This window comes from Doryrhamphus excisus, linkage group LG17 (assembly GCF_037039965.1).
Source record: "Doryrhamphus excisus strain RoL-2023G ecotype Guam linkage group LG17, RoL_Dexc_Guam_v1.1, whole genome shotgun sequence".
Taxonomy (NCBI): domain Eukaryota; kingdom Metazoa; phylum Chordata; class Actinopteri; order Syngnathiformes; family Syngnathidae; genus Doryrhamphus; species Doryrhamphus excisus.
Window position 1 is genome coordinate 5225610 of NC_136373.1, and position 23847 is coordinate 5249456.

Consider the following 23847-nt stretch of genomic DNA (forward strand, 5'->3'; position numbering starts at 1 on the left):
GAGGACATCAGTGGGAAGTTGACGTCATAGCAGGGCCACTGTTAATGCCTTGCTCAGATGCAACGAGTTTTGTGTATGACATTGACTGGAAGATACCGCACAAGTACTTAATGACTATCAAGTATAAGAAAGTATCCTTCAATCCTTCTAATCACTACATGACCAAATTTATGAGAGCTATTAATATGGACTGATCTTTTTGCTGAGACCACCCAGAGACTGTTTTACATCTTTTTTTGGCACTGCCCACACTCCAAAAATCTACAGATTCATTATTGATTATGGACTTTGATGGTGATTTTGTTTTGCTATGTGAAAAGGTGTTCTAAGAATGAATAACAGAGCATTCTAAAATTAAAAATCTGTCCAAATCTTTCATTCATAAATGCAAATTTAGGAGCAAAAAACATATTTTTCTGAAAGACGTGGAACACTGCATCCAGCTTATAGTCTACTCAGGCAACAAAAAGCTGCAGCACAAACAGGAAGTGTTTCTTATGCCCTTGGAAGTGTGACCAATCACAGCAGAGTGAGCATGCCTGGAGGCAGGCAGTGGGTGGACTACATAAAAAAAAATTAGATGTGTGTCATGTTATTAGATTTTTTTTTTAGCTTTTTGGCTTCTGCTACTGTTTTGTATACTTATTAATAAGGTTTAAAAAAATCGGAAAACTGATTTTTAAAAACTCATATTGGTACATGTTTATACATGTACCTTTTTTATACATTACAGTATATTGTTATACTATTATATATAGTTTCCCCCGGCTGCACGGCGGTTGAGTGGTTAGCCCACAGACCCCACAGCTACGAGGCCCGAGTTCAATCCCACCCTCTGTGTGGCGTTTGCATGTTTTGCGTGGGTTTTCTCCGGGTACTCCGGTTTTCCTCCCACATTCTAAAAACATGCTAGGTTAATTGGCGACTCCAAATTGTCCATAGGTATGAATGAGAGTGTGAATGGTTGTTTGTCTATATGTGCCCTGTGATTGGCTGGCTCGCAACCAGTCCAGGGTGTACCCCGCCTCTTGCCCGAAGACAGCTGGGATAGGCTCCAGTTGTGTCACATCTCGTCATATATACATCAGATTGGGTCTATGAGAAAAGATGAGATTTTAACATTAATTGAAAGAAAAGTACAATTAAATTTTTTTAACATTATAGTTATATGTCCAGCTTTAAAAAAAAATCTTGTCTGTTTGTTGCTAATGTAATGACTTTCCACGAATATGGATGTTTAGGATTTGTCAGAATATTAGCTGACTTGTCAGTATCATTTGTACAAATCCTCTTATTTGGATGAATCCACTTTAGCAGGCTCATGGTGGTTTTAAATGTTTTCAATGACAGTGGGTTGCTGTCAGACTGAGCACACGAGAGATGTGTGTGGACTGTATGTGTGCTCGTTGAGGGAGAAGTAGCTCACTTTGGGGGTAGGAGGAGGGGGCTCTCATTGCAGAATGTCCTGTAGTTCTTCTGGAGGCTCTCAGTGAAAGCATCCTCCTTGAGTCCACTGAACGGATGTTTGCCGGTCCAAGATGAAGCCTTTGTGTTGGAAGCTGACCGTCACCTGCTTGTGGCTTTTTTCTTCTGCGGTGAGTACACCTGGTCGGATTGTTACTCCTGATGATGAAGGCAATGTTGCTGTGATTCATTGGACTTTTCGGATTTGAGCTTCAGCCCAGTGGCATATTTGGACAAAAACAATAACACACTTACATTGACTGAATAGTGGACAAAATATACTCTCTGAAATGCTTTCTCCATAAATCAAACATTTTCACTATTTAGCATAAACATAGATCTACAAAATTGCTTGTATATTATGCCGCTTATTGAAATTACAGAGGAATTCACCAATGCTACGGATCATAGGAAGTGTGCAGCCGCAGTATTCATGGATATGACAAAAGCCTTTGATACAATCAATCATGACATCCTAATAATAAAATTAGAAAGATATGGAATCAGAGGATTAGTTTTGAACTGGGTCAAAAGCTACTTACCTGACAGGAAGCAATATGTAAAGCTAGGAGAACACACATCTGCAAGTTTAAATATTATGTGTGGGGTACCCCAGGGGTCAACACTGGGGCCAAAACTGTTCACTTGTACTTCAATGACACCTGCATTGTCATGAAAGACTTAAGTTGGTATTATTTACAGATATTACTGCCTTTTGTTCTGGAGGAACACATGTGAGAACGTGTTTATTTAGTTATTATATATCACCATTTTGATGCTGTTTTAGTTCAGTGTGTTTCAGTTCATTATACAATCATTTTGTCATTTTTAGACATTCAATGATGGGGTTCCTGGAATATTTCTTGATAAGAACATTTTGAAGAATAGTGAATTAATGAGCAACCTGTATTAACATTGATTACAGCAATTATAAAAAATTCAAATGTACAAACAGAAGTGGATATACAGTAGTGATCAAAAGACCTGTTGAAAAATTGCAAGAATTTACATTTTGCACTGTTGGATGTTAATGAGGTAGAGTTTCAAATAGCAGAAAGAAGAAATGTGAGTGAGACTAAAAAAAATTGGACTAAACAATTTAGTGCAACCAACCATTAAATGGAAATAGATTGTTCATCAGCTCCTTCACTCTATTGTGTTTTTTCAACATGTAATTAATAAATGAGCACTGTGTCATGGTTGACAATGGCCCATTATTAGTCAAAAATTAACAAATCAGAATGTACAACAAATGGAATATTCAATAAACAATGACAACATTGTATTATGTTACCTTGCATAGCCTAGCTTCTACCATTCACAATTGGTTCTTCAGTGCCTCATCTTAATTTTCTCTTTACCTTAAATAGCTTACTCTTCAAAACGTGTTCTTGCTTTCTTTTTAACCAAGTTATTTATAACCCTTATATATTTCACTTATTACTTCCATAAAAAGAAAAAATAACTCCAACTCTTTTCAAACATGGCTTAATTGGCACAAGATGGCGTCGGCGCGTGCAAACGTTAAGCTGCTTCCTTTCCACACATATATTTTTTCGTATATTAATAACAACATCATTATTGTGCATTGCAACGTTTTATAATAATATAAATAGTGAATTTTCATACCTGGCTCAATTTACTGTTCCACCCACCTGAAAACCAGAGATATTAATGAGACACAGCCAACGTCACGTCTGTCGTTCATGTTGCTAAGCAAAAAAAGGAAGTTCGTCAAGTAGAATAACTGACGTAAAGCGTTGGAAACCAGGCGAGTTGTCACACTGCTCCCTGCTGGCGAGTACTTATTACTACACCTCGTATGTACAAAGTAAGACTGTTTTATACGAACTGTTGACAATAAAATACATTAATTAAACAATTGTGATCACACTTCAATGTGTATCACACATTGTTAGCTAGCTCATATTAACCTTTTTTTTGTTAAAATGCACATAAAAGGGAAATAAATTCCTGTTTTACATAAGCATTGTGAACATGGACAAAATAAAAAAAAGTGTAGTTCCCTGTTAAGGTTAGAATAAATAAATTGGAAGCTAACTAGTTAGCTCGCAAACATGCTTTCCTTAAAGCTATGTCCCTGCAGTGATCCTGTACCCTTTGCATTAACAATGTGTTGTAAAGAAAGAATCATAGGAATATAAAGTTGACTATAGGGGTGTTATTTCATGTCTGCAGGACTCTGATAATAATTCAAAACATATTTAGAAAATCATATGTACAAAAATATTCAATTTGTGGAAATTTAGTTATTGCAGTCAGGTTTGAGGCCAATTATATGCAGTTTTTACAGCCAGTGACCAAATCATTCTGGAAATAATTACATATCTCAGACCCTCTGGTATTTGGGTTTCCTCAGGTGTTTATTCCACCATCACTTGTGCTGGTAGGCTGTCACAGAGGCACTGACATGGCTGTCACACTGAAAGGCTCTAATTGGGCTAGCCGAGAGCAGCACGCATACAGTATATTGTCGCTGCAGTGCCTGTGACACAAAGACAACAACTGTGACAGCGTGGTCGAGGTGGCTGGAAGGGATGTCGCTGAATGACATCCTGCATGGGAGCTGTTCTCCCCCCCAGAAATATAAGAATACAAAGTTTTAGGGGGGAAAAGTTTTGCCTCACATTAAAAAGTTGAAGCTGTCTCCCTCACTGCAGCCACGTGTTTTACTTAAAATTGGAGTTTTTAATGAGAGGAGTTGGAGTCTGACAAGTGGAAGTGAATAATGTATTTGGTGTCAGCTTTGCTATTTTTGTATGGTGACTGTACATATACTAGTATTCATAATGGTATTCTCTGTAAACATGATGCAATGACATTTCCAACATTAAAAGACACACAAAACAGGTGTAATACTCTTAAAAGGGGGCATATTATGCTAATTCTTCGGCTACTACTACTACGATATGGCCAGCATAGAAAAGCACCTGAATCTGCACCTATTTAGCTGAAAACGGTCTGTTTTAATGTAATCCACCCACAGCCCGCCTCCAGACACGCCCACTCTGCTGTGGTTGGTCACATTTCCGAGGGGATAAGAAGCACTTCCGGTTTGTGCCGCTAGCTATTTAAGCGTTAATAAACCACACGAGATTAGTGGTGGGCAAACCCGTTCATTCCGGTTCATTCAATAAAAAGATCCGTTCGTTTCGGTAATTTCGGTGAATTGGTCGTTAGCCTGTGATCTCCCCCCTGTGCCTAGACCCGGTCAGCCGTGTTGAGTCAGTTCGTTCACTAATTTTTATTATCATTATTATTTTTGATATATATTTTACAATTACAAAACAGTATAAAACAGTATAAGCAGAATTACAGTTCGTTCACTCATGTTCACGTTCGGTCCGACTCAACAGCGCAACAACACGTGATGACTAGTGGTGTGTCTGTCATGAACGAACAGGTCAAAAGAACTAGTTCTTTTTTGTGACCGGAATGAACGAGGTCCCGACAGTGTAAAACTCTCGGTCTTTCAGTCAGCTAACCCCACCCACCCACAGAGCGAAGCGCGACGATTGAATAAGACAGGAAAGCACGCAGATACTCCCGCCCTGCAAAAGGAACGGTGAACTGACTCTCCAGCCAATAAAAAAAAAAACAAAGCATTTGCAACTGAACAAACTGAACGGGTATTTTAGGCGCGGTGACCTCGTTCATTCCGTTCACAGAAAAGAACTAGTTATTTTAACACGTTCGTTCATGACAGACACACCACTAGAGCTAATAATAAACGCGATTTCGCCCACTGCCATCGGCTACCTCATTATCTGAAACTTTTGGCATCGTTTAACACCAGAATACAACATTCTAACTACATTTAAAGGTCAGAAAATAGGAATAAGCATCATTGGTGCCCTTTAATATTAGAAAATGTCACCAGAAATTGACTTTTTAAAGGGCTAGGAACATAAAAGTATGGCTGAACATGTAAAATCTGTGTAGTTGAACCAATATATATGTATTTCTAATAACAATAATAATATGTTACATGTATGCAGGTTGTATTATACCGTACTATATAGTATTATTATTATTATTATAGTATTATAATATTATAGTATTATACGACTGTAAGAAACATTCATTCATTCATTCATTTTCTACCACTATCCCAGCTGTCTTTGGGCAAGAGGCGGGGTACACCCTGGACTGGTGGCCAGCCAATCACAGGGCACATATAGACAAACAACCATTCACACTCACATTCATACCTATGGACAATTTAGTGTCACCAATTAACCTAGCATGTTTTTGGAATGTGGGAGGAAACCGGAGTACCGGAGTAGACGGGGAGAACATGCAAACTCCACACAAAGGGTGGAATTGAACCCTGGTCTCGTAGCGCGCTAACCACTCGAGCGCCGTGCCACCCCTGTAAGAAACAGTAAATACAAAAAAAAACAGAAACTGTTTTCTAAATTCTAAAATATTTATCATGAGTGTATGTTCAGCCTGAGTATTTTGATTGACAGGTTGACAAAGACTCCTGAAGGAGACGACCTATTGATCACAGCCAATTTAATCACCGGCATTACACAGTGTCATGATTTGAATCGATTACCTCTGGACCGCTCTACGGTCGCGACATCGTGAAACAATCATTGAGATAATTCATGTTTGGTTCTCCGCAGATCCAAGAAACAACCAAAGCCTCAAGCCAACAACAGCAAGCAGATGAAGAAGGAAGAGTAGACGCTGTTGGAGCGTCTTTGAAGGTCAAACACATCTCCAAGGACTTACAGATCATCTCCACCAAATATAAAACCCCGGCGTACGGCTCTCTTGGCCCGTACGGGTGGCCTCGGAACTTCTCCCTTGATCAACATCTGTACAACCCTCCGTCCAAATCTAAGCCTCATCCAAAAGTGTCTACCAAGTCTAAGAAGATTTTGGGTTGGGGCGACTTTTACTTCAATGTGAAAACGCTGAAATTTAGCCTACTAGTGACCGGAAAGATTGTGGATCACATCAACGGCACGTTCAGCGTCTATTTCCGTCACAACTCCTCGCATTTGGGGAATATCACCGTTAGCATTGTGCCGCCATCTAAAGCGCTTGCTTTGGAGGTTCTGGATCCTGGAATTCCAAGCACTCAATCCGTCCTATTACCAGATCTAGCATCCCAGTTTCAATCCACCGGTTCGACCCCTCCAGATTTTCCCAAACAGCAGCAGGACTTGATGGTCATGACTGAGCTCAACTGCCGTGTGGAGTACCAAAGAACCAATCGGTCCAAGAAAACCAAGCCCTGCATGTACGACCCGGGTCAAACCTGCTACTCGGAAAACACCCAATCGCAGGCAGCGTGGATCTGTGCCAAACCGTTTAAGGTCATATGCATTTTCATCGCCTTCACCGGGACAGACTATAGACTGGTGCAGAAGGTTTGCCCAGACCGCAACTTCCAGGTTGAGCAGAACCAGCAGCACTTTGGATGACTGGTATCCAGACAATGACTGACTGGAAGCTATCTTGGAGATGAAGCATGGTGTCCAATCGGGGGTTTTTGTAGTGAATCACCTTGGTGTTACAAGAGTGGACCCCAGGAATTCTATAACAATCCTATACGTAGCCTTAAATGTATTCGGTTTTCCCTTAGAACCTAGGTCACAATCGCATGGTCGATTTTTTTCGCCATGTGCTTCCCCAATTTGCTGCGTTTTTTTGTTTGTTTGTGGAGAACGTAGTTGTGATGACAATACCGAAATCTGACATCAACACAAACACAACACAAACGTTGACCATACGGACAAAGCCGTACAAAGTGCATAAGTTTGTCATATTGTTAGTTGCACGGATAAACCTACTTTTTTTTTTACTTCCTGTTGGTGGCGCCAGACCTTGTCGGGATTTGTGGCCTCAACTGGCTCCACTGATTTTGGACCATAATTAGACCATGTTTTCTTAAAACCATTCATTCATTCATTTTCTACCGCTTTTCCTCACAAGGGTCGCAGGGGGTGCTGGAGCCTATCCCAGCTGTCTTCGGGCGAGAGGCGGAGGTACACCCTGGACTGGTGGCCAGCCAATCACAGGGCACATATAGACAAACAACCATTCACACTCACATTCATACCTGAACAATGACCGTCGCGACGTGGACCAGCTCACGGGAAACATGTGATCTATTCCTTTGTCATGAATAGGAGTATGAAATTAAGTGACAATTACATTAAACACAGCAGCAGGCTAACCCAAGCATCATGCTTGTGATCCACCTGCATTCATTCATTTTCTACCGCTTATCGTCACAAGGGTTGCGGGGGGTGCTGGAGCCTATACCAGCTGTCTTCAGGCGAGAGGCGGGGTACACCCTGGACTGGTGGCCAGCCAATCACAGGGGCACATATAGACAAACAACCATTCACACTCACATTCATACCTATGGACAATTTGGAGTCGCCAATTAACCTAGCATGTTTTTGGAATGTGGGAGGAAACCGGAGTACCCGGAGAAAACCCACGCATGCATGGGGAGAACATGAAAACTCCACACAGAGATGGCTGAGCCGGGAATTGAACCCCAGTCTCTTAGCTGTGAGGCCTGTGCGCTATGGGAGAACGATCTGTGTAAATATAAAATATAGGCCAATTTTAAATAAACAAACCAAGAATGAGCTCAGTTTTACTCACTTTTGTATCTCTCCTGCAATGTTATGCTTTTTTTCCTACATCATTTGTTACGTCACGTTCAAACTATATGCAATTTAGCAGTTGACATAATCCGGCCAATAGGTACTTTTCTTACTGACGTATTAGCAACAGTGAGGATTGGCTAAGGTTTAGTAAGATTGCGTCTTCAGCCAATCAGAGAACTTAAGTGGGCGGGTGTTTAGAGCACATAAGCAATTAGGATTGGCTATAAAGTTTAATAAGATTACGTTTTCAGCCAATCAGAGAACTTGAGTGGGCGGGTGTTTAGAGCAAGTCCAAAATGCGATAGCTGACATGGCGAGTGAGGAGGACTCTAGTGAGAAGACAGCGTTTACAAAATGGAAGTACAGATACTACTTAAACCTCGTTGATGTCAAAGGTAAAATACACATTAATGCCCCGAAAAAAAACTTTTTTCACGTCTTGTGTGAGCAACTCAAACCCACAGAAACACCTGTCACTGCAATAAATGCAAACCTCTGTAATGGTACCCGCCTTTGCTGTGGGGGGAGGGAGCGGGCAATAGTTACTTTTACTGGTAACTAGTTACTTTTGCAGTGGAGTAACTCAGTTACTTTTTTGGATAAGTAACTATAACTAATTACTTTTTTAAAGTAATGTGCCCAACATTAGGTAATGAATGAATGAACTTGGTAATGAATGAGCAGGTAATGAAATAAGCTAGCAAAGTATTAGCATGTTGTGTTAGCATACATCTCACTCCTTTTTAACCAACATTTGGTGATTGGTGATTTTTTTTTTCATGGGCCCCTTTGAGGTATGAGGAATAACTGTCTTCTCTCTATATGTATATATACAGATATATATATACTGTATATCATTACAAAATAAATTAATCAGTGTTTAAGAGACAAGACTTTGATTGAGTCGTTTCCTGACAAGATAGCCATACCGTGGATGTGATAGCACTGATTAGGCAACTGAGGTCGGCAAAAGGAGGAAAACATCTCCAGACGGTCGCCTCCCGTATTACAAAAGACATAAAACGCAATAAAAGATGAAAGGCTTGTGGAACAATAATTGAGTGTAAAGGCGGACAAAACTACCAGCTGAACAGAGCAAACAAGCCGTTAGCATTTACCACTTTGCCTATAATCTCAGCACATTTGTTGCCTTTTTTTTTTATTCAGCTGATTTTTTTTTTTTAGAACTTCAAAGGCCATTAGTCCCACTCCATTGTTTCCAACACACCCCCCCCCCCTCCGGTGCCAAGCATTATAATGTGGAGTGATGAAAGTGTTTTTTGGAACAAGCTTGTTTGGCAATCACACAACAACAACAACACAATTATTCTAGTCTATTTAAAGCCTAATTGCTTGCACAAGACTTCACTTTGCATGTTTTTTTTTACATTCTTAATTTATTTGTGTGTAGAAAGAAGTTAACTGTTGTTATAGTGTGGAAAAACAATGAATTATTTAGTACATCTTAAGTAAAATCTTTTTAAAAGTTGCTGCTGTGAGTTAGTGAGTTAGTTGGTTTTTCACGTCACTCGGGAAGACGTTTCATCATTCCCAGTGGAAAGGCTGAGGCATCCTTGGCAGGTTGGAAGACAAGTGACAAAAATTGACTGCCATGACAGCGAGAGGGGAATAGGGTGGGGGGATCTTGCATTTCCATTTCACCATATGTTCATCAAACTGACACTTGACACTTGCACCCCTGCATTAATTGGACTCCATTTTACAAGTTTTATGCATGCATGCTGTATTTATACACCAACATTAGGTATATTTTCATTATTCATTTTCTACTGATTAGCCTCACAAGTGTCACAAGGGGCGAGAGGTGGGGTACACCCTGAACTGGTTGCCAGCCAGCCAATCACAGGGCACATATAGACAAACAACCATTCACACTCACATTCATACCTATGGACAATTTGGAGTCGCTAATTAACCTAGCATGTTTTTGGAATGTGGGAGGAAACCGGAGTACCCGGAGAAAACCCACGCATGCACGGGGAGAACATGCAAATTCGACACAGAGATGTCCGAGGGTGGAACTGAACTCGTGCTAACCACTCGACCGCCGTGCAGCCCTATAGGAAGATAATTATTGTGATTATTATTAATGTGTGTATGTGAATGCTTATATTAGATGTGTGTGTGAATGGAAATACATTGTATGCATCTGTAAATGGATAAATAAATACTGTAAATAATACTTTTAGCCTTGTTTTAGCTCTGAATGAATGTATGGATATTGTATTTGAATGCATCTTTTACTCTGTTTTTACTCAATTCTATTTTTATTTCTTTTTCTCTACTGTCAAGCGTATTTGAGTACCCTTAAAAGCGCTATACAAATTAAATGTATTATTATTATTATTATTATTATTATATGTGAATGGAGAGACAGTAATGAAAACATGTGTATGTGCATATGTCCATGTGAGGCCTGCACGCTAACCACTTGTCCGCCGTGCTGCCCTACATTTTCATTAATTAAGTTTAATTTTACAAATGACCAAATATCATAATGATGTTTACTCAAACTTTGAATTTAACAATGGAATTAAGTATTAGAGTGAGAGATGTTGCTAGAAGGACGCAATCTCATCTTGTAGGCTTGATTTCAAGGATTGTACATTGCATTGTTTGTCCAGCAGGTGAAGCTGTTTGCCCTTACCATTGCTAGGACCTCCTGACCTCATTTTGTGGACAATTTGACGACACCAGCGATTTTCAACCATTGTGGGATTTCTCAGAAATCGCCAAGTGTGCCGTTAGGTATTATCCAATATATTTTTTTTTAAAACAAAATAACATTTATTAATATTTTTTTCTTCAAATACTATGTCATTGTCCAGTTTCAACGGTGTAAAGACTGGCAGAGCAATGTAATATTCGTCCGTGTGGCAACACGTGGCTGATTACCTCGTTCCTCCAATAGACTTAGTGATGCATGTGAGGTGTTTAGTAGTGTGCAGCAAGGTTTTTCCAATGTAAAAAACGTGCAGTGGTTGAAAAAAAAGGTTGAAAAACACTCGCAGTCACACTCAATTTGTATTGGTATGTATTAATTGGTGTTTATTAATTAATTAAATATTTAATTTAATTTATTATAATATAATTATAATAATAGTATTATTATATTAGAGTATATATAATAATATAATATTTATTAAATTATGAAAACTCTGTTTTAAGGAGTAATTGTAAACCTGTTTAATTTATATATATATAAGCTTATTTTTCCAAAATAATTTCTTTCCAAACATTGTATGGTTTAAAAAAACAACTCCTTTTTTTTGTTTAAAAAAATACTCTTGTTGAAGATAAGAACACAAAGCTGTGTTTTACACTGCTGGTATTTCCTCCTCATTTCCTCTCATTACAACGACAACATAGGACTGTGGAGAGAAAATAAGAGAGATATGAGATAGCTGCAACCAAAGAGCAAGAACCTGCTGTAAAATCACTGGCCACTGAGCAGGCTAGGTTTTGTTTGAAGTCATTTCCTGTTTAATAAATAAACATAAATGGGAAATCACAGCAGGAAACATAAGCAGGAGATGCTTACCTTAAGACTTCAACCGGTGATGAGAAATTCACTTATTTATATATGCCTGCATGATGTTATGACAGGTTTTTAAAAGTTGTGCTTTTTTGTCCAAACAGAAAGTCGCTCCATGGATGCCTCCTCGTGGGACACGTTACATTAAACACAGCAGCAGGCTAATCCAGGCATCTTACTTGTTTTCCACCAGCATCCCTGCTCTACATCGCCAAATAGAAGGAACCTTTGATGGTATACTTGTGGTTTCTCTTACTCATCCTCCCTGAGAAAAAAGGAACAGTAAAAAATATATCCTACAGCCAGATTTTAACAATCAACTTTAATTAATTAATCGTTGTTTTTAATTATTAACTGTTAATTAACTGGGTTAGGGTTAGCCTCTGCCAAGAATAGACCAGGCCGAAGCCGGCGAGTTTTTACTCTGTTGTGATTGGTCACACAACTAAAGTGCTTCCTAACTATGAACCAAATAACAAAGTCAGCGCCTCTGTGACAACACAAAGGAACAGTTTAACCACGCCTTCTGAAACCGAGCTTTTTGAGCCATCCCAAACTTCTTTCAGTGCTCACTTCCAAATGCAGAAACGTAATTATCAGAAACTTTGGCATGGTTTAACACGAGAATACAATATTCTAAATATATTAATATGTAATATAGAAAAAGCATAATAGGTTAACTTTAAGGTTACACTCAACTGTGTTAAAGCCTTCTCTCCTCCCTCTTTATGGAGGTATATATATGGATGAAGTATATCTTAAATTCTCAGATGTACTTAATGTGTACTCAGATGTGCTGATGTAAATATTGAATGTGTTATTATATATTATTTTCAAGCTACTGTATTTCTCCTATGAAAACTGCACACAAGGCCATGCTGCTGTTGTTGCCTACTGAAGCGTCTAATATTCATTTTGGCCAAGAAACAACCAGACCTTTGTTTCCTTGCTGCTTTGTGTCCAAACTAAGTCTATCCCTTTTTTTTTTTTTTTTTTAATTTTCCACAGGAATGTGTTCCGTCCACAGAGACTCACCAGCTGAAGCGCAGGTCAAAGATCAGGAGCAGCTTTCAGCCTCATCCTCTGCATACAAACAACACGCAAGGACGCACGTCCGCAGAGACGCTGGAGCAGCATCGGTAAACAAATACTAGCCTCATCCGCGTCACATCTGCGAGCCTGTTCTCACGACCTGACTGTTGCTTTGACACGGCGTGTGGGTGTCCCTCAGGGATGACATTTAAACCTGCTAACATTCCGAGCGTGTGAGCATTTTTGTTACGGCATTTTGGGATATGAAGAAGGAACTTTGATTTAGGTGTTGTAAATTAATACTATAAATGTGAATTATTCTTGGGCCGCACGGTGGTCAAGTGGTTGTCATGCAGGCCTCACAGATAGAAGACCCAAGTTCAATTTCACTTTTTTTCATCCATTTTCTGTGCGAAGTTTGCACGTTCTCCCCGTGCATGCATGGTTTTTTCTCCGGGGACTCCGATTTTCCTCCCACATTCCAAAAACATGCTAGGTTAATTAGCGACTCCAAATTGTCCATAGGTATGAATGTGAGTGTGAATGGTTGTTTGTCTATATGTGCCCTGTGATTGGCTGGCTGGCCACCAGTCCAGGTTGGACCCCGCCTCTTACCCAAAGACAGCTGGGATAGGCTCCAGCACCCCCCACGACCCTCGTGAGGATAAGCGGTAGAAAATTAATGAATTAATGAATGAATAAACAGAAGTGCACGGCGCAGAGTGGTTAGCATGCAGGCCTCACAGCTAGGAGACCCAAGTTCGATTCCACCCTCGGCCATCTCTGTGTGGAGTTTGCATGTTCTCCCTGTGCATGCGTGGGTTTTCTCCGGGTACTCCGGTTTCCTCCCACATTCCAAAAACATGCTAGGTTAATTAGCGACTCCACATTGTCAATAGGTATGAATGTGAGTGTGAATGGTTGTTTGTCTATATGTGCCCTGTGATTGGCTGGTTGGTGACCAGTCCAGGGTGTACCCCGCCTCTCGCCCGAAGACTGCTGGGATAGGCTCCAGCACCCCCGCAACCCCTGTGAGGATAAGCGGTAGAAAATGAATGAATCTCTTCTTTTTCTTATCTCCTTAATGAACAACACTTTGTCATATTCATTTTTGTATTTTATTCCTTGAGATGAACACAGTGACCGTAATGTTATATATACTGCCGCTTATTTGGGATTGAAATGAAAGTGGATACAGTTAGTGAGTTACTTGGTAGTGGTGGATGGTGGCCAAATTCAGAACTCTGGTCCCTCCTTCTTCAGGTTCTTGTAGTCAGTAGTGATAGCCACAAACTAATAACAGACAGAGAAAAGGGAGTTTTAGATGGATTGTTAATGTATATGCTGTATATATACAGACAGTATGTATATAGTACTGTGTAGTGTATATACATTTGTACTAAATCACCTTATACTGGTATGTGGGATCAAGTTTATTCCAGGGTTCTGGATTATTGGTCTTGTCCCAGCTAGAAACACACATGATGAAGAATATTGTTGTCAAGTAGTAGACTAGTATGGAATATGTAGTAAGTGACAAGTCAGGTCTTGTGAACAACACCAAAGAGAGTTTTAGGACATGTTGAGTGCGTCCTTACGTCACATGAGGTCCTTTGGCCAATCGGATCAGGTAAAGAGAAGCCCCACCCATTCCCAAACAGATGAAGAAGAACTGGGGGATCAGCTGAGGGGACAAATATAGAAATTTGTTAGAAAAATAATCATACAATTTTATACTAATAATACTTAAGACATTCATTTTCTACCGCTTATCCTCACGAGGGTCAGCTGTCTTCGGGCGAGACACCCTGGACTGGTGGCCAGCCAATCACAGGGCACATATAGACAAACAACCATTCACACTCACATTCATACCTATGGACAATTTGGAGTCGCCAATTAACCTAGCATGTTTTTGGAATGTGGGAGGAAACCGGAGTACCCGGAGAAAATCCACACATGCACGGGGAGAACATGCAAACTCCACACAGAGGGTGGAATTGAACTCGGGTCTCCTAGCTGTGAGGCCTGCGCACTAACCACTCGTCCGCCGTGCAGCCTATACTTAATACCAGTGGCATCATTAGGCCTATTTTAGGGGGGGCTTCAGATAGTAGTATGCTAGTACTAGTAGTAGGCTAGTATTAGCCTGCTTGTTGGCTTGCTTATTAGCCTGCTTTTGCCCTATTATATGAAATTTGTCAGACATTTTTTTTTGTAAAAAAAAAAATCAAGTTTTTAGGGGGAGCTTCAGCCCCCCTAAAAAATATATTTATTTATTTATTTAAAAAAAAAATCTGACAAATCCTGGTTTGTTCGTTATTTTATTTATTTATTTTTTAATGTCTACTACATTCATTCATATCCTGTGCATCTCCAGTGGGCTAAGCCCCCCACCCCCACCCTGTCCTCAGAACCTAGTGACGCCCCTGCTTAATACAATTCTTCCAAAAATATGTCCAAAAACAACAACAAAACTACCCATTAGCATTCCCAAGTAGGTGTATCCAATGACAGCATTGTAAGCTAGCTGAAATTAACAAATTTTCTCGCGTTATCATGCACAGAAAAGGGAAAGAAATAAGGATTGTGAATGACAAGCAAAATTCCCCCCAAAAAGTAGAGTTCGCTTCTAATGACAGGAAGAAGGAAAAAAAAACGTCACAAAATAAGAGCTCCCTGTCAGCAGAGCAGCTTGAAAAAAAATTAATCCTCTCCCCTGCAGGTGCAGACTTGCAGTTTTTTTACTTTCCTAAATCATTTTTGTCAGTTTCTTTGTAATGGTCATACATAGCTGGTTGAGCGCCTCTTTTTTTTTAAAGTCTTATTTAAGCCCCCCCTTCCTCACACACACACACACACACACACACACACACACACAGTGCTTAAGCAATCAGATCAAATGAGATTAACTGTCCAAACTCATCCTTTGCTTTGACAAGTGAAGAGATAAGGAAACTCGTATCGTCGTCATTAGAGTTAATGCATTTTAATATCATCCTCATATTAGTTGGTGTTAATTTTGTAAAGGCATCATTAAGAAGCTGAAGGCTTTTGCTTGTTTTTAACTTCTAATTAAAAATCAATCAAAGCCATAACCTCAGAAAAGTATCATTTAAATTATTTTTGCATATTATTTTTCATAATATTGCATATAACAATGACACAGGAATGAAGATCCTGCATGTTGGGAAAAAGTCCTCATAAAATATAATCAAATGATATATCAAATATATCAGACGGTTATTTTTATCATATATCATATTGTCATTTGTGATAACTATTCAAACACAAAGCTTCCCAACATCATATGTTTCCATGTCCTTTAAAATTGCAGCAATTATAATCAACTTCCATGAGGTTAAATGCATGCATGTGTAAGTAATACAGCAATAAATGCGACATAAATGCAAAAATGACAAATGTATGAAAAATATAAATTGTGATTACTTACGCCAGGGTGCTTCTTGGCATGCTCCACCGCTGTCCGAAATATCATTGCAAAATGAGATTTCCTCAAATATTATAGCAATTGTTGGTTTGACAGCCTGTAGGTAATTGTAGTTAGTTGACATGTAAGACCTGTTGCACTGCATCAGGAGGTGGAACAAGGCAGGGAGTGGGGCGGAGAAACAGATCATTTCCATCTGATTACAGCTGCTCTCTCGTCACTGTGGCTTTTTTTTTAAAGCGGTATTTGTACTGTAATAACAACATGTGAGGGTGCAAAGAGTCGAGGATCTTTCACTCACTTTTGTGCCCTTTGGGAGCCAACGAGAGGAAATGGGAAGGCTTGTGTGCAACAGTAGTTCAACTGAGAGCAGCAAGAACAAACAAAACATGAGGCAGGGATAGCGATGATGCTCATTTTCAGCCTTTGTATTGAGTTGTGGACTCCTGTAGAGCAGCTACACACAATAACCCACTCAGAAAGCTTTATAGATCTTCCAGAATCTGCACCTATTCAGCTGTATTTTCTTGGCTTTCCAAAGCATGAGGCAGGGATGCTCATTTTCAGCCTTTGTATTGAGTTGTGGACTCCTGTAGAGCAGCTACACACAATAACCCACTCAGAAAGCTTTATAGATCTTCCAGAATCTGCACCTATTCAGCTGTATTTTCTTGGCTTTCCAAAACATGAGGCAGGGATGCTCATTTTCAGCCTTTGTATTGAGTTGTGGACTCCTGTAGAGCAGCTACACACAATAACCCACTCAGAAAGCTTTATAGATCTTCCAGAATCTGCACCTATTCAGCTGTATTTTCTTGGCTTTCCAAAACATGAGGCAGGGATGCTCATTTTCATCCTTTGTATTGAGTTGTGGACTCCTATAGAGCAGCTACACACAATAACCCACACGTAAAGATTTATAGATCTTCCAGAATCTGCACCTATTCAGCTGTATTTTCTTGGCTTTCCAAAACATGAGGCAGGGATGCTCATTTTCAGCCTTTGTATTGAGTTGTGGACTCCTATAGAGCAGCTACACACAATAACCCGCACATAAAACTTCATAGATCTTCCAAAATCTGCACCTTTTCAGCTGTATTTTCTTGGCTTTCCAAAACATGAGGCAGGGATACCGATGATGCTCATTTTCAGCCTTTGTATTGTGTTGTGGACTCCTATAGAGTAGCTACACACAATAACCCACACGTAAAGATTTATAGATCTTCCAGAATCTGCACCTATTCAGCAGTATTTTCTTGGCTTTCCAAAACGGTCGGTTTTAATTCCAGGCACGCCCACTCCACGTGATGATGTGGCAATGACAGGTTGTCTTATACCGTATTTTCTGGACTCCGGAGTATAAGTCGCACAATGCCAAAAATGCATAATTAGGCAGAAAAAACATACATAAGTCACACTAAAGTATAAGTCAGATTTTTAATTTATTTTAACTTATTTAACTACTTGACCAAAACCGACATTACGCCCTCTTGGAAGGCAAGTTCTAACATTAATAAAAGAATATAGAACAGGCTGAATAGGTGTAAGATATGCTAACACAATGGTTATTCAGCTACACAAAAAATAAACATAACCAGAAAAGGTGTCCAGTGTTTATGTAACATAAAGAGTTTTTTCATTTATAAGTCGCTCTGGAGTATAAGTTGCAGGAACCGCCAACCTATGAAAAAAAGTGCGACTTATAGTCCGGAAAATACGGTAATATGGGACTTGACCTCAGCCATTTTGCACCTGCACTGTTCCTCTCCCGTCATCAGGAATGCAGACAAAGAAATGTTTACTTCCTCAGGCGCTCATGAATATTACCTTGTTTCCCCTCTTTTAATCGCTCGTTACATTTGAGCCAAACATCCTGCAGTCACACGATTGCTTTGGCTACGATTAGCCTCTCTATGCCCCTACTGTGTGTGTGTGTGTGTGTGTGTATGTGTGTGTGTGTCTTGAGGACAAACAGAACAAGCTGGCAGAGGGTTTGAAGCCTGAGCTGTGGCACACTTTCATACAGCTTAATACTATTAGACTGCAGATGTCTGCTACCTTAATAGCGTGCACTGGAGGAGCTTATTCATCTGCACTGATCACAATTCAAGCTTTTTAATGACACCAGAGCTCACATTATAGTCTATAATATATAGTCTATAATGTATATATATATTCCAGATTTATGTCCAAATGTGAAATAATACAGTACAGTATAGCTCCACTGTTCTTATGTAATTGACTTATCTGTGCGGCCCCTTGACCGGTAAAAAAAAAAGTATATTTACAAATGTACAAAAAAAGATTTTAAATAAAGTACTGATTGGCTGGGAGAGATCACATGACAGCCTCACTACGAGGTCGTCCATTTTAGCTCAAATATGCTTCCTGGTGTGATCCTTGCACTCAAACCAACAAACACTCATCACAAGTAAGTTTAGGATGTCACCATGGCAACATCAGCTGCAGACGAAGAGGCTGTCAGAGCTGCTGTAACCATGGCGATGGGAACTTCGGCCGGCCGAGACGGACCATTTTTGTTGACCTTCATTGGGACGAAGACGTTGGAGGCGCAGTGTTCGCCGAGATACTCGCCTCCTTTCTCCTCGTAGTCCTGACGACTGATCCAGCCCTTATCTTCACCGCTAGGGGGGTGCTCCAGGGCCCAGTCTCTGGCACCCAACCAGGCGTCCAAGGCCGGCTGTGACGCCATTGTCACCTGGGAGAATAAGAACCAAAATATGTTCACCTGAATGATGCTTTTGGAGTACATGAGAAAGTTAAAAATAATATTTATATACTATATAATACTAATACTCATCCAATACTTCTCTACAAGAGAAGATTCCATCATCTATGGAATGGATTGAGTAAGGAAGTCTTGAACCAGTCATGATGTGCTATATATATCACTATATTGACATTTACGATGGTACCCATTATGTCATTGGATGCTCATATCACCTCATACTTCGGTACGTGAAAAAAAAATAAAACAAAACTAAATTAAACTAAATTAAATTATATTAAATTCAATTAGATTAAATTAAATTAATTAATTTTAAAAAAATATATTAGGAAAGCAGGAAGTGAACAAATGTAACAGTTACTGATTGTAAAAGTACCAGATGGAGGGGTAGGATTTAATAAGCTTTGCTTCTTCCTACTCCTTTTGGACATGTGGAACTGTGAACTGATTATGTGATGCATTCAATTGTAATCTGATGCATGTTCAAATGAAATTAAACCATTACCATTACCAAGTGTATTGCACAACACAGCATCAACAGAACCAATGCAAAGGAGCAAACTGTGTAACGCACATGACTTTCACATTAAAGCACATGAGTACGATAAAGCTGCTGGAGGCTGAGCAACAGCAAATACTGCCATCTTGTGGAGATTAAAAAAACAACATCAGGAAGTTACTTCAGCCACTGCTGCTCCAACATTATTCAACAAAGTAAACAAAAATGAATTAGAGTTGTTTAGTTTGTACCTTAAAGTGCGACTGAAAGGGTCTTATGGCCAGGAGTTCTCTCTCCATCCTTTCCTTCATGCCAGGATACTGCATGTTGCCTCCTGTCAGGAACACGTTGCTGACCAGTACCTCCTGCTGCTCTTTAGTGTACCTGAAACCCCAACAGGAAGGATTATCAACCTTTCTATTTCATAGCAAAACTACTACTGCTTTTTTGGCGGGTTTATGTTAGTAAACAGCCTTACATGGACAACACATACTGAAGCGTCTCTGTCAGTCCCATCTGGTCCTCTCCAGTCAGAGAGGGCTGGAAGAGGATCTCCGGGCAGCGTAGGCGCTCTGTGCCCACAAAGAGTTGATGATATTCTGCCATATTGAAGGCTGGCTGGAAAATAACACAGAAAGTCAACAATGAATGCTTTCCAGAAATTATCATTATTATTTCTTAAATTCAACAAATACAAATAGACGGTGTAGACACTGAAACCGTGAAGGAAAATAAATTTCTGGGGATTACAATAGATGGAAATATGAGCTGGAAGCCTCATATTACAAATATACAACATAAGGTGGCAAGAAACATTTCAATATTGAACAAAGCAAAATTTGCAAAATCTACCATATCTTACTTATTGTGTGGAAATATGGGCTAATAACTATAAAAGCAATCTTCACTCGCTAAATGTACTGCAAAAAAGGTCAGTAAGGATAATTCATAATGCCGCCTACAGAGAACATACTAACTCCTTATTTCTAAAATCACAAATATTTCAACTTGCTGATATAGTTCATCTTCAAACAGCTAAAATAATGCATAAGGATAAAAATAACCAATCACCTAAAAATGTTGATGTTAATTAAATTCAATTCAATCAGGAAAGCAGGAAGTGAACAAATGAAACAGTTACTGATTGTAAAAGTAAACTATTATGGAAAGCAGGAAGTGAACAAATGAAACAGTTACTGATTGTAAAAGTAAACTATTATGGAAAGCAGGAAGTGAACAAATGTAACAGTTACTGATTGTAAAAGTAAACTATTATGGAAAGCAGGACGTGAACAAGTGAAACAGTTACTGATTATAAAAGTAAACTATTACGGAAAGCAGGAAGTGAACAAATGTAACAGTTAGTGATTGTAAAAGTACCAGATGGAGGGGTAGGATTTAATAAGCTTTGCTTCTTCCTACTCCTTTTGGACATGTGGAACTGTGAACTGATTATGTGATGCATTCAATTGTAATCTGATGCATGTTCAAATGAAATAAAACCATTACCATAAATCTGGGAAGTTGTGCCCTACCTGGACTACATTAAGAGGTTTCTCCGGAAGGGTGTCCTCCGGGAAGTCCGGATACATCATTGCCATACTGTCGCCTTCCTCCATAGGTTGCTCCAGCTCGGACACCTGGCAGGGAAATCGGTAGAACACCACACGTCACATGACAGCCATTTCGCCATTTCTCCAACTGACACCCGCCTTACCTCCGTCTTTCCCTCGGTGGCGTCGCTGTGCAGCAGCTTGTGTCTGCCCTGCTCCACGGCCTGCTGGAGTTTGTTGATGTATGACTGGAGCTCCTCGGCCGAGTCCATGTTGAGCTCTACTAGACTCTTGTGGAACTGATCCAACAGGCCGTCCTCCAGCAGCTCCTGCACATACACAAAAACACAACAGCGGGGTAGGCTCCAGCTTGTAAAGCAATACAATACAATACGCAATACAAATAGTGAGGTCAAGGTACCGATATGTATACTTCCCAGAACCGAACCGTGACCTTGAAATTCTTACCTGCACGGCCATCAGTCTGTCCAGCCTTTCTTGATCCTGCTGCAGTTTCTCTCCACGTCGCCGGGCATTGATCTCCTGAAGACGCCTCAGCTGCTGAGCTCGCCTCTCTTGCCTCTCCTCAGCACTCACACAGCCACCGGGCAACTTGCCCGAGAAGGGAAGCTGCATCCTGTGGACCTCGCGCTCATAGAAATCGGGGCTACGCCACTTTTCTAGCTCTGCATACATTAAAAAAAATATATATTAAAAATAAATAAAAAGCTTTAATCTATTGACGAAGATGTTATGAAAGGTGCACCTTCTTGGTAGTCCACAGCAGTGTAGCTGTGCTCATGCAGGAGCTCCTCCATACGGCTGAGCGTGATGGCGGCCAAGTGACCAGGGTATTTGAGCTGCAGGAGCCTCTGCAGGTAAGCTGCTGCCTGACCTCCAGCCACATTCACTCGCTTGCAGTTCGTCGCATCGAACCTGGAGAACAACAATTGAAATTCAATTCACAAATAAATAGAAATACATTGTTTTATTAATGGGCGGCACGGCACAGTGGTCGAGTGGTTAGCGCGCAGAGACCTCACAGCTAGGAGACCAGGGTTCAATTCCACCCTCGGCCATGTCTCTGTGTGGAGTTTGCATGTTTCCGGTTTCCTCCCACATTCCAAAAACATGCTAGGTTAATTAGCGACTCCAAATTGTCCATAGGTATGAATGTGAGTGTGAATGGTTGTTTGTCTATATGTGCCCTGTGATTGGCTGGCCACCAGTCCAGGGTGTACCCCGCCTCTTGCCCAAAGACAGCTGGGATAGGCTCCAGCACCCCCCGCGACCCTTGTGAGGAAAAGCGGTAGAAAATGAATGAATGTTTTATTAATCATATTTAACATAATTTACATATTTACATATTATGTTTTTTCTACTTTTCTGACCTATAAATGTAGTTAGAATGTTGTATTCTTGTGTTAAACGATGCCAAAGTTCCAGATAATGAGGTTTGCGCATTTGGAAGTGAGTTCTGAAAAAAGTTTGGGATGGATCAAAATGCTCGGTTTCAGAAGGCGTGGTTAAAATGTTCCTTTGTGATGTCACAGAGGGACAGGCTCCCTCTGTATAGGCAACTCTTATACCCACTAAATTAGAAAGTGGGGTTCGTTTGTTGGGAAGCACTTTGAGCGTGTGACCAATCACATCACAGCAGAGTGGGCGTGTCCGGAGGCGGGCTGTGAGTGGAATAAAATTGAAACCGGTTCTGCGCGGGTTATTGTGTACACAACTCAATACAAAGTGTCGAAAAATTAGCATAATTGGTATTCTTGAATATATTCTGTCAACTATATGAACATTTTTTTCACAAATTATCCTCACCTTCCCTCGATCACAGGCAGGATGTGTGAACAATGGTACCCTGAGGATAAAATGATGCCTGTCCGTGGATGGAGTGGGTTCCTCTGATTATTGTCGCGATGGAAACTGTACAGGGCGTCCACACCGTAAGAGACATGAGGGACGCCGTAGCACTCGAACAGCAACTCCGACATCATCTGACGGCAGTGAAGAGGATTGCATGGCGCCTCGGTTAGCACGATGGGGTGCTCCACACGACCCTGAAACACATTGTAGATGATGTTCAAAGATAATAGCCAAGCTAACTTGAATGCACCGCCATTTGTTTTTCTCCACTTTTGAGAGAAGTTTAGTGATTAGCCAAGTTCTCCTTTGTATAAATTAAGGTGTAAAAGCCATTTTTAATTGTGAATTCTGAATAAAGTGACCAATAGAGGGCCACTAACCTCCGAGGTGATGCCCAAGTGGCTAAAAACATGGTCAAAAATCAGTTCCTGGATCTCAAAATTGACCACCACATCCCGGTCGAACTGACTCTTAAGCAGCCACCGTAGAGGCTCCAGGTTGGGGATGTCGTTACCAATCTGGGTCTCGCTGCGGGCGGCCCCTCTGCTCCGCGCCGCCACGGACCTGAAAAGCAGCCGTGGAGCCTCCAAGTCCGCCGTGGCCCAGTCGGCCCTCGTTTGGAAGGAACCATTGTCTATCACGATAGGGGTCGACGTCCCACATGAGGCCGGGAGATTGAATATTGGATCCGGAGAAGCTTTGCAGTCTCGGAATGAGAAAATTTGGCACGCCGGTTGCTGTGGAGCGGCCATATTGGATGGTGTTACAACAAAATAGACCCCAGTAGAAACTTCATGTCATCGTTTCTGTTCCTGATTGCGCCAACAGAAACAATTTGTAAATTTTGAAAGAAAACAAACGTTTACCAAATAAATATAATTTGAAATACATTAATTCGATTATAAAACTGTTTAATATAACTTGTCTTTATTTTGAGAAGGAATTAAAGACGTTAAAATATTTAACGTTATGTATTTTTTATTTATTTGTTACAACAGTTCATTATGAGCCT

General features: G+C 40.4%; 3 protein-coding genes across 4 annotated transcripts; 1 reads left to right on the plus strand and 2 right to left on the minus strand.

Annotated features, from left to right (window-relative positions):
• Positions 1-1471: 1471 nt before the first annotated feature.
• LOC131136783 (neurexophilin-4-like) lies at positions 1472-7234 on the plus strand. The gene is made up of 2 exons (XM_058084026.2): positions 1472-1595; positions 6117-7234. Exons 1-2 carry the CDS (start codon positions 1539-1541, stop codon positions 6921-6923), a joined length of 864 nt encoding a protein of 287 aa, XP_057940009.2. The 5' UTR covers positions 1472-1538; the 3' UTR covers positions 6924-7234.
• A 6569-nt stretch (positions 7235-13803) lies between these two features.
• Positions 13804-16379, minus strand: ndufa4l2a (NDUFA4 mitochondrial complex associated like 2a). Of its 2 annotated transcripts, XM_078797827.1 has the most exons (5): positions 16166-16379; positions 14310-14395; positions 14120-14180; positions 13909-14004; positions 13806-13873 (listed from the first exon to the last, which is right to left on the minus strand). In XM_078797827.1, the coding sequence occupies exons 1-4, from the start codon at positions 16208-16210 to the stop codon at positions 13948-13950; spliced, it is 249 nt and encodes an 82-aa protein (XP_078653953.1). In that variant the 5' UTR covers positions 16211-16379; the 3' UTR covers positions 13806-13873; positions 13909-13947. The 2 variants fall into 2 exon arrangements, with proteins under 2 accessions (XP_057940010.1, XP_078653953.1); XM_058084027.2 differs by having other exon boundaries at positions 13804-14004; positions 16166-16376.
• A 54-nt stretch (positions 16380-16433) lies between these two features.
• On the minus strand, positions 16434-23606 carry actr5 (actin related protein 5). Its single transcript, XM_058084023.2, has 9 exons — positions 23216-23606; positions 22791-23029; positions 21730-21899; positions 21432-21649; positions 21128-21292; positions 20946-21050; positions 19889-20028; positions 19662-19794; positions 16434-18881 (listed from the first exon to the last, which is right to left on the minus strand). Exons 1-9 carry the CDS (start codon positions 23585-23587, stop codon positions 18600-18602), a joined length of 1824 nt encoding a protein of 607 aa, XP_057940006.2. The 5' UTR covers positions 23588-23606; the 3' UTR covers positions 16434-18599.
• Positions 23607-23847: the final 241 nt, after the last annotated feature.